The 10,494-nt window shown below is 41.7% G+C and overlaps 1 protein-coding gene and 1 long non-coding RNA gene across 5 annotated transcripts in view; one reads left to right on the plus strand and one right to left on the minus strand.

Annotated features, from left to right (window-relative positions):
• Positions 1 to 1,302: 1,302 nt before the first annotated feature.
• LOC112487492 (uncharacterized) lies at positions 1,303 to 2,945 on the minus strand. The gene is made up of 3 exons (XR_003050622.1): positions 2,808 to 2,945; positions 1,829 to 2,393; positions 1,303 to 1,757 (listed from the first exon to the last, which is right to left on the minus strand). It is a non-coding gene; the product is annotated as an uncharacterized LOC112487492 (long non-coding RNA).
• The window catches only part of septin3 (septin 3), an 11,361-nt gene continuing 2,696 nt past the window's right edge, over positions 1,830 to 10,494 (plus strand). Inside the window, exons 1-7 of one of the 4 annotated variants that reach the window (XM_025058659.1) lie at positions 1,830 to 3,071; positions 7,407 to 7,784; positions 7,875 to 8,003; positions 8,930 to 9,011; positions 9,199 to 9,336; positions 9,553 to 9,670; positions 10,321 to 10,416. In XM_025058659.1, coding sequence (XP_024914427.1) covers positions 1,853 to 3,071; positions 7,407 to 7,784; positions 7,875 to 8,003; positions 8,930 to 9,011; positions 9,199 to 9,336; positions 9,553 to 9,670; positions 10,321 to 10,416 — 2,160 coding nt within the window. In that variant the 5' untranslated portion in view covers positions 1,830 to 1,852. Of the gene's footprint in view, positions 3,072 to 3,324; positions 3,569 to 4,439; positions 4,918 to 7,406; positions 7,785 to 7,874; positions 8,004 to 8,929; positions 9,012 to 9,198; positions 9,337 to 9,552; positions 9,671 to 10,320; positions 10,417 to 10,494 lie in introns of those variants that run through there. The other 3 variants (XM_017035547.2, XM_025058658.1, XM_008317031.3) reach the window with 3 other exon arrangements.

A 10,494-nucleotide genomic window follows, 5' to 3' on the forward strand; every position in this document is an offset into this window, starting at 1 on the left:
CATTTATTGAACACCACCTTAATGTACTGGCAGGAATTGAAGAAAGACACCCAAATGTTTTTTATAGCCATCTGCTGCCACCTAGTGGAAGAGTGTTTCATTGTTCTGCCTGGCACAGTTGCATAGACAAACAAAGACAAATTATTTGCAGCACATAAATCATTGCTTCACTACACTGAATACTTTCAAACTAAAAACAAATGTCGTATAATATTTGATGTGGATTTTCAGGAACAATTCAAATCTCAACAGAAAACTACATTTCTTGTTACTTATGAAGCAGTTGGTGCGACAGCAAATGTAAAACATGTTGATGCACGTTGGAGCTGTGCAGTAATCAGACATCAGAACACATTGGGACTTCACAGACAGTGTGTGAAGAACTTCATAGAAGTGAGTGTCCAGTGTGGGAGTGGAACAGTGGAGCCTCTGTGCTGAGGAATGGAGAGAATGACACTTCAGTGCCCGCCACTTCCTACTGCTGTACTCTTTGTCTCGCTGTCTCTCAGACGCAGGCTCTCAACCACAACAACACGTCCTCAGGAGACAGGTATGTGTGTGTTCTCCGTCCTCCTTCACTGTTTGTGGAAATGTCTTTTATTTAATGAACTAAATGGAGGCTGTGCTCATTGGTCGTAGTGTTTTAGAAGAAGTATTTTTAAGCTCTGAGACTCGGAATTTATTGTTCAGATGGATTCTCTGGTCACTTACATATAATTATATTTGTTCCTTTTTTAAAAAAAGAATGGATATAGAGAAAAAACTACTCAGCAGAGAAGTCAATTAAATTCACTCCATTTTCAGCAGCTTTGGGGATTTGCTCTTTACAAATGTAACACTCCGGGCACTTTACACCTGTGTACTTATTCTGAAAATAGATTCTGAGGTAATAATAGGATTTTGGGGATGTCTTTTGATTACATAGTTGGACTGTTGATGATGTGAAACGCTCACCCATGTCCTTGAGACGATATCAGTGGTTTATTTGACTGATGTTTGCCTTTTCCAAAACAGGATGAGTGCTTTTAACCGCCTGGAACCTTCGGTGCCTACAGCACCTCCATCCTCCAAACATACAGGGGAGCATCGATCAGTCTGTCTGTCACCTCCTCTCTCGCTCTCCTCCCCAGTTATTAAAAAGAAACCAATCCAAATTCCATCATTTGATGAGAAGGGACTCATCCATGAAAAACACAATACACTGCAGAAAACCACTGGGAGGTAAATGATTTACAGCCTGATATTCAGTAATAACATGAGTAAGTCGAATTCCACCTGCGTTTCATAAATGTTCCTTTTTTCTTTTGGCTTCAGATCGTTTGTTCCTATTTCCTCTTCAAAGACGTCGGGTCAGCCTTCCTGGGGTAAATCATTTCAGCCATCACAGAGAACTCACGGAGAACGAGCATCAACTCTCCCAAGAACCAAAACTCAAACCCAGCGCAGCTCTCCAACTTTCTCTGAAAAGCCCTGCATCTCTATTTTTGCTGCTCCGAAGCCAAATTCCACCCTGAAGCCGAGTGATTCTCTTTATCTCTCTACTCCACATTTGAGTCATTTTTCTCCACTGCAGCATCAGCTTCAGCCCATGCCGCGTGTGTCTCCGACTCTAACTGTTCCAGCGCCCAGACTGAGTTCTTCTCCGACATCCTTGGGCCCAGTGACCGGTGTGGACGACCAGGGAAGCAGACAACCGTCTCCTGTTGCCCAAGAAAGACGTGCCAAGTCCATCACCATCTCAAACACCTACGTTGAGCCTAAAGAAAGTTTTTCCCATGAGGCAAAGCATAAAATTTTAAATCAAGAGGTTTTACCCGACCGTACTCACCCTGAGTTGAGAAGATCCAGTCCAATGACGGACAGAGTCCTTCAAAACCAGAGTAACTTAGAGTCCCAGAAACAGGGAGCTGTGTTTCAGGGTTTCTACATGTTGCAAGAAAAAGATGGTTTAAGCAAAAGGGAAAATAGTTCAAAAGATAAATCAAGGACCCTGGAGAGGGATTTGCAGTTTTCAGCTATCCCCAAGTTGAAAATAAACAGTAGAAATCCACAGGAGTTTGTGCCAAACGGAGCAACAGGCAGTCCAAGGTTTTTTTCATCTGGCTGTGATGGGAGTCAGTCTGCTGACGGTGTTCACCGACAGCCACAGTCAGTGTGTGATGGAGGTACAAACTACACCCAGGACAGACACTACAATCAGACGTCACATCAACAAATGTACCCTGAGAGAAGCACAGCTTCACCACAGGCTGCCGGGGCTTCATGTTCCGCCACGACCATCTTCAGTCAGATCAATGTCTCTCCAAATATTGAGACAAGGAGAAGAAGGTTTGACTTACGCAACGATGTGGAGGTGGATGCAACGCTTTCATCATGCTTCAGTCTCAGAAGAGCTAAAAAAGAGAACAATAAGTTAACTCTGACAGAAAACTCTCCGCCTGCTGTCTGCAGACAAACTCCAACTCCTCAGAAACACAGGCTCTGGTTGAAGGCCCAGAGTCAAGCTGCTGAGAGAGACGTGAGTCGGTCTGGCTCTTCTTCAAGGGATCACAGCTGCCAGTCAAAAGACATCGACCAGAAACCTGTGACATCTCGGCATGGATTTAGGACATGTTTTCGAGACCCTCATGCGGGGGCCTCTGTACTTGGCCCAGTTGAGTGTACTCCATCCCGAAAGAAAAACACTGTAAACCCTGACATCCAGCGCCAAAAACATCTGGAAAACTGGGAGCGAACTCCTGCACTGGAAAATGAAAATCACAATGACCTAAATTTCAGTCTGAATCAGGGCGACATGTTTGCACTACCTGAAGACCACAGTGTGCTGGCGCGGCTGTTAGGATGCCCCCCAGAGGAACGTGTTGTCAGCAGGTCGCTGTCACTGAGTCCAAACAGTTCACACACCGTCTCTGACTCAACACAGAGCAGAGTTTACCAGAAACCAGAACAGACATCAACCACTCCGATGGCAAACCAACTAAACTGCTGTGTGGCAAAGAGAGCTTTTATCATGGAGGAAGCAGAGGACCCCTATTACGTAACCATGTATTACCCGGGCTCCGAGTATGTTGGTGAGTACTAATAAAAAACAAACAAACAAAGTACTCAAACACTGTTAAAGTCCAAACATCCATTAGTGCATCACCATGAAAGGGACCCTTCCTCTGATGTTTTAATCTCTTTAGTGCTGGAGTTTATTATTAATTCTCTTCACTATGTAGGAGGGAATTCAGGAGAGGGGCTTGGCCCCCAGAGGACAGTGGGGGGATTTAAGACGCTGCTGCTTATCAGCAGGGTAACAGACGTGCTGGAGAGAGACGTGACTCTGAGGAGGGCATTGGTTAAAAACCCTCTGAGTATCTGAGTATCACACAAAGACGTGCCACAAGAAACAGGCAAACACACGGCGAACATGCAGAGGGGAAGGCGAAACGAGGGCAAAGGGAGAGCGACTGTGAGATGAGGTGTGAGTACTGCAGTGACACAGATACTACTACACAGGAAGAATTCTGAAGTCAGGTTTTACTGCCTGTTCCATCTATTAGAGCTGCTAACTCTCTCCCCCCCGGTTAGTAATAACATATGCACAGTATTTACTTGTTAGCTCGTTGCCCCCAGCAACATCTAATGACCAGCTTGCAGAGTAAACACGATTTCTGCTAAAGTATCTAATCGACAACATTTTTGTGCAGTGATTAAATACACCATTATGTTATTATTGTATTTATTTTAATTTAATGGCCTAATAAAGTGGACTGCCCACAGCTAAAGAAAACGGATTAATTAAAAAATAAAATGTGTAAGTATAAACATATAAATCATATTTATTATAACATTATTACCTGTAATAAACTGTATCCATATGCAGTTTATTAAGCACTAATCCCAGGCTATAATTCGAGAAGATATATATAGTTCAATTTTTATTTTTTTTATTTTAAGTTTGCCAAGATTTTCTGACACAAACAGTTTGTTTATTAATGAATCTCTCGATCTCTCATAATACGTATAAAGGCAATTTACATAATTTTTTGTTTATATATGTTTGGTCTAATTGTACTGGTGTATTTTTGGTTAGTATTTGAGAGCTGACTGATTTGGGGTAAAAACATATAAAAAAAGACAAACTGCTCCATTGATAATATTTAGCTGTGAGCTCACACACTCACACACTCACGCTGTCGGTGTTTGATTACGTTATGTCTCTTATTCTGGCACAGCTGCCTGAAGCAGCTCGGCTTTAATTGTCTTGTTGGACATAAGCATGAGGTCCACACTGACCTCCCTCCTGGCGGGTGATTTGTCGTACCTATTAAAATCCACTCAGTAATTGGAACTAATGCCCCACTGAGAGTCACGGAAACCATTCATACTTTTTTGATGTATGTGCTCAATGAATATGTAGATTCTTTAGGGATAAATGTGTGTGCACCATCAAAGATCTGAAGGCAAAGTAAAATATAATAAGATTTTTTCCAGATTATACACGAGTGTGATATATTTATGCGTGAATGACAGCAACACAGGTGGAGATGAAGAAGTGAAGCAGTCGTAGTGGCGGGAGGGTAGTACTACATATCACTGCACCACCCAGCCAAACGGCTTGTTCATCTGAAATACTACCTAGAAAAAAAGCTCGTATCACTGAAGGCGACCATAAAAGTCAATTTTAGAAAAGACCATCTGCGCCTGCGCACTGCATCTCCCCGCACCTCGTCGTCGTGGTTACGGAGAAAGGGGGCGCTCACGGACGGACTAAAGGAGAGGAGAGAGGTGGAGAACAGAGGTACCCACACTCCCATCACTGCCGCTCCTCCTCCACTCGTCTCCGGGCTGGATTTGCTCCGTGCGCCGTTGCTAAATCACGGTTTCCTGACCCCGCAACAGATTCTCTGCCGGTCGGTTTGAAAGGACGCGGTAAGTGTAAACCAGCGTCGGTGCCGTCTGTAGCTGTTTGATATGAAGGGACACGGAGGCGTCACTGCTCCTGCTGCCGTTCACTCTGTAGCTTCTCTGCTAGGCTGCAGAGACAATGGGCCACAGCCTGTGACGGCGTAGCCTCCTGCATGTACACAGAGGCTGCTGCTGCTGCTGCTGGTGGTGGTGGTGGTGGTGGTGGTGGTGGTTGTTTTCAGCATGAGCATCTTTGATCAGGAAGAACGGGACGTTTTCGTCACTGCAGCCTCTGGGAACATAACATTCTGCTAAACAGACTACACTTAAGAGGAGATCGTTATCATTAGATTAAAATACATATTGTTCCTGTGGTAATTTAATGTACACTGTAAAAGACTCAGCATCATGTAGAGGTGGAGTGACATGTTGTGGTTTAACTCTTTACTTCCCCTGCTCTCGTCCAATCATGTGAGAGGACAGACGGTAGCCTTCAGGTACAACCACAACAACAGGAGCTACTGTAGCTAGTTTGATTACTGTGAATAATTTGGCAACATTGAGATCCAACATGGCCGCCCCATTGTTAAATCTTAGTGAACATTCTAATCTGATCTACTGATCTATCTGCTGGTAGACCACAGCTAATCTGATCAGGATGCTAATCACTAGAACTAAAAGTGACCATAGAGGTCTTAGTGTCGTACAGAGGTTCTAATATCTTTTTTCACGTTAGTTGAAATGTTGTTTTTGTTTAGTACACTAATATGAAGGTCACACCGGTGTTTTCATGGACTTTCTTTGTCATTTCTTAAAATGATCACTTCTGTTCAGTCACACAAATCTACGAACGCTAGTTTTGATATATATCAATTACTGCATGATAACTTCCTGTTCTGAAATCACAAAGTTATTGTGTTCTGAAAACACAATAACACCAACGTAACACGGACGCCATCCGAATCTGAAGCAGTTCTCCCAGTCTGACCACAGGGACCCTGTGGATTAACAACTGACTCAGTGAATATCTGCTGATACCTGTGTTTAGCTGCGGTGTCTCTCCTCTTGTCTAGTCCAGAGAAGAAGTTACTATCAAGCTGGCCACTACCTCCTCACTCCTGATACTAGTTAATGTGAGCATTAGGCCAACCAATCCTGTGTTAGTTTGACCACTGGGTCTGTGAGTTTAAGTTGTCTCACTGTCTCCTGTCTGTCTGTAGCTGCACAGGCTGTTATCATGGAACAGACTGGTTGTTCCGTGTGCGGGGCCTGAAGGGCTGAGTCTAACAACATCCTGGCTCTGCCCCACGTTTCTTACTGTTACCATCTGTCTATACAGTTGCTTCACCCAACGGACTGATGCATAACAACAGACTGTTGTTTAACCACCCGTTATCCACCTATTATTAAAGAACAGCAGTTGCTGAGAGGTTGGCTTTTTGTTTACATATCAGGATGCACAGCCTTCAGTGAGCGACGGTCTGCCCACCGCTGGTCTGGAGACGTGTTTTATGTCGTCTTTTTTAAAAGCTATTGAATAAACGTATAAAATGTGTCATTAAAATAAGTCACTAATGCTGAGCCGGAACGCCACTTCCAGTCACACACATGAAATATTAATGATATTTTCCGATCACGATCATGATTCTGATAATGGAAACTTAAAAATAATGGAAACTGAAAATACCCCCCAAAACAATCTTCCTTGCGTCATGACCCACTTGTAGAGATTGGAGCTTTAGTTCCCTCTACAATTACTTCTATATTGGGAATTTTTGTTGTTACATTGTTACAATAACTTTGGTATTGATGTTTGTATTCCCTGTAAAGGTAATATCTGTTATATTTATAATAAATAACTAAAATGTTTTTAATATATATTCGGTAGGTTTTCTACTGAGTTACAATGTAATTTTGAAACATATTTCCTGTATCTAAAATAGTTTTCTGGTGATGCCAATGTGCTGTTTTTTCAGTAACATCTATTCGGGTGGAGTCAAATTTGAAATGTTCTTTTTTTACACTTGAAATCTCATCGAATGTGTCGTCCACCGTGGGCAGGTTTGATGACAAAACTTTACTCACACACAAAAAATGATTTTGCCTACTGTGAGACAACGAAAGAAAATATTGATATTGAAATGAATCTGCCCTGCTGTGCCTACCCACTCGAGGGGCCCGCCCCACACTTTGGGAACTACTTCAGCTGCAGTCTGTTCTTCAGCAGCAGCTTTTGTGTTCCTCCTGAGTTCATGTCCTTATTCTGGCTTCCCTCAAGCAGCCATTCCTAGTCTCTGGAGATGACAGATAAAAACCAAACAGTACCTCAGAGGCACCGGCCTCTGAATAAAAGTGAATTCATGTTTCTGTCACTTTTAAATGTCATTGTCAAACCCGAATGAAAACGTTCTTCTGTCGGTTCACTCTCAGCTCTGAAATTGAGTTTTGATTTCACAGAAATGCTGGGATTATTCAAATAACTTTAAACTTTGTTGTTTTTCTCTTCTCCGTAGACATGTCAGACGTAGTTCCTCCAGAAGTGAGACCCAAACCTGCCGTACCGGCCAAGCCACCAAATGTTGGGGCCCCCTCTCCCTCTAGTCCTTTCCCACCACAGGGGCTTGGCATCGGAGGAGGTTCTGTTCCTCCTCCAAGTGCGATTCCAGTCGCAATCGGGAGCCATAGCCTGAGCCACGGAGGCAGTCACGGTGTTGGTCACGGTGTTGGTCATGCCGGGGGTCATGCTACAGCACACACTGGAGGTCACACTGTCTCCCACAGCTCCAGTGGGGGATCCACTCTGCTGGGATACATTGGCATTGACACCATCATTGAGCAGATGAGGAAGAAAACCATGAAGACGGGCTTTGACTTCAACATCATGGTAGTTGGTGAGTCACAGTACCATCTGGGTCTAGGTTCCATTTAGATGGAGCTTAAATGGATTCTCCTACAGCCTGACATCTGTTCTCGTCATTCAGGTCACAGTGGGCTGGGAAAGTCCACTCTCCTCAACACGTTGTTCAAGTCTCAGGTGAGCCGCAGGAGCGCCGGCTGGTCACGTGATGAGAAGATTCCCAAAACAGTGGAGATCAAAGCAGTTTCTCATGGTAGGTTGAAGAAACAGCCTTTGACCTGTTTTATAAAATGGCACATATACAGTATATTTTACACTTATCATTGGCAGTGAAACGTCTCTTCTTTGAACTGTTTATTCACATCATAATCATTAGTTATTTTCTAATGTGGAAGTGAGTACTGTATTTTCCAGACTATAAGTCGCACTTTCTTTCATCCTTTGGCTGGGTTTGCAACTTATCCTAAGGGGCAACTCTATATATAATTATATATAATTTCATATATATGTAAGACTTAGGATACTCTGGAACAAAAATCTGGTAGTTTTAATCTGGTATCTTAGAAATGTTGTCAAATATTTCAAATATTTATATATAAATATAAATTATATATAAAAATATAAATTATATATAAAACCATAATATAAAGTAAAAAGAACCTTTTCTACATTACAATGGTGGAATGAGTTGTAAAATGTTAGCAAACGAATAAAAATGACTTGAAATCATATCTTATGTAAAGTGAAGGATTAATGTGTTCCAGCTATCAGTAGTGTGAGGGCAAAAGGTTCAAAGACGAAGACCGTTTTGAGTCTAAACACCTGCTTGTGGTGTTTTAAGCAAATCTCGTAGAATTCTGCAGCGTATCTTCCTCACAACCTACTCGTCTTTGTGAAAAGACAAAAATATTTTGCAAAGATTCAGTTAATCAAACAGATTTCACATCAAACTTGGTGAAACTTTTCATTTTTTAACTAATTTTATTATTGTTTACTTTTGAGGCTTGAGAAACCTTGACAACAACGTAATGAGAAAACTTGCCAAAGCCGTTGGACGTGCCTGAGAGTCGTGTCATGTGTCTGTTATTAAAATAAAAAATGTAAAAGATCTCTCTCTTTCTCTTAGATCTACCCTTGTACTTCTCTGTGTCGTCTCACTGTATTTTTGGTTCTTCACAGTTATTGAGGAAGGCGGTGTAAAGATGAAGCTGACAGTTGTCGACACTCCAGGCTTTGGAGACCAAATCAATAATGACAACTGGTAGGTTTCACCAACTGAAGATCAATAACGCCGTCTGCAGCGATGTGCTCGACAACACTGGACGTTTTATTTTTATCAACTACTTTTGGGTTTACTCTATTACTGGCTATATATTTATTTTATAAAAAAATGTTTGATTCTTTATTTCAGTTTTCTGTAACACAGAACCCTTCGTTTGTTTTCGTAGCTGGGAGCCGATTTCCAAATACATCAATGAGCAGTATGAGAAGTTCTTGAAGGAGGAAGTAAACATCACCAGAAAAAAGCGTATACCTGACACCAGGATGCACTGCTGTCTCTACTTCATCTCCCCAACTGGGCACTCGTGAGTTACTTCCAATCAAAATTATATATGAAAAAGATGCACTGGAATGAAAGGGACAAATCAGGTTTCCTTGGTCCTGCGATGTGACCTATTTGCTGAATCACAGCATCACCACCAACACAATTTCTTCCACTCCTGTTATAAAACGTGACATCCAAATCTACAAATGATTTTTCCTTAGTTTCTTAACTTTCCCTTTTCATTTTCCCTTCATAGGCTTCGACAACTGGACATAGAGTTCATGAAGCGATTGAGCCACTCGGTCAACATTATACCCATCATTGCTAAAGCAGACACAATGACTATGGAAGAGAGGCAGGAATTTAAACAGCGGGTGAGTGTCAACAAAGATTAGCAAGAATTATTTTGAGAAATTTGTAGATGATGTCACTTCACTGGACCAAAGCCTGGGGGCCCAATATTGTGTATTTCTGAATCTCAGTGTTAGACGTTTATAGAAATGGAAACTTATTTGAAAATCTTCTAAAAAATAAATTTAACAGTTGGCATTTTTTAAAGATATAAAATTAAAATATAGAAAAAAAATGTATTCTGCGGTGCTGTTAGTTGGTATGTCCACCAGAGGTCAGTGTCTCCATTTTTGGTTTTAATTGACCCGTTGACGTTTGGAACTCTGGAGAGGAAGTCGTACGAATGCCAAACGTGTCGATTTTATTTGAAAACGTGAAATTAACTAATTATAAAACTGAAACTACAAAAACGTTAAACATACATATTTAACTGATTTGGTGTGGACTGGAAGTTTAATCTTAAAGCTAATAAACAGTGTTTAGAACGGTCTGGCGTAATTGCTAATGCTAACGCGAATGATCCACTGTTTTCAAGGTTCGTGCAGGAGAGTGCTTATAATCATTTTCTGTTGCTCTGAGTAAACCGCGAATTTATATAGTTTTAGAAGACATATTTTACAATAACATTTTGACGGTCGATAATGTAGTATTTTTGTGATTATTTTTGCTGCAGGTGAGAAAGGAATTGGAGATGAATGGGATTGAGATTTACCCACAGAAGGAATTCGATGACGACATGGAGGACAAGAGTGACAATGACAAAATCAGAGTGAGTTGTTCTGTGGTTAATGACTCGGCTTTGAGGCCCTGCTGCTTCACCACCATTTGACAAATTGTCAGTTATCCT

This window comes from Cynoglossus semilaevis, chromosome 9 (genome assembly GCF_000523025.1).
Source record: "Cynoglossus semilaevis isolate Cse_v1.0 chromosome 9, Cse_v1.0, whole genome shotgun sequence".
Taxonomy (NCBI): domain Eukaryota; kingdom Metazoa; phylum Chordata; class Actinopteri; order Pleuronectiformes; family Cynoglossidae; genus Cynoglossus; species Cynoglossus semilaevis.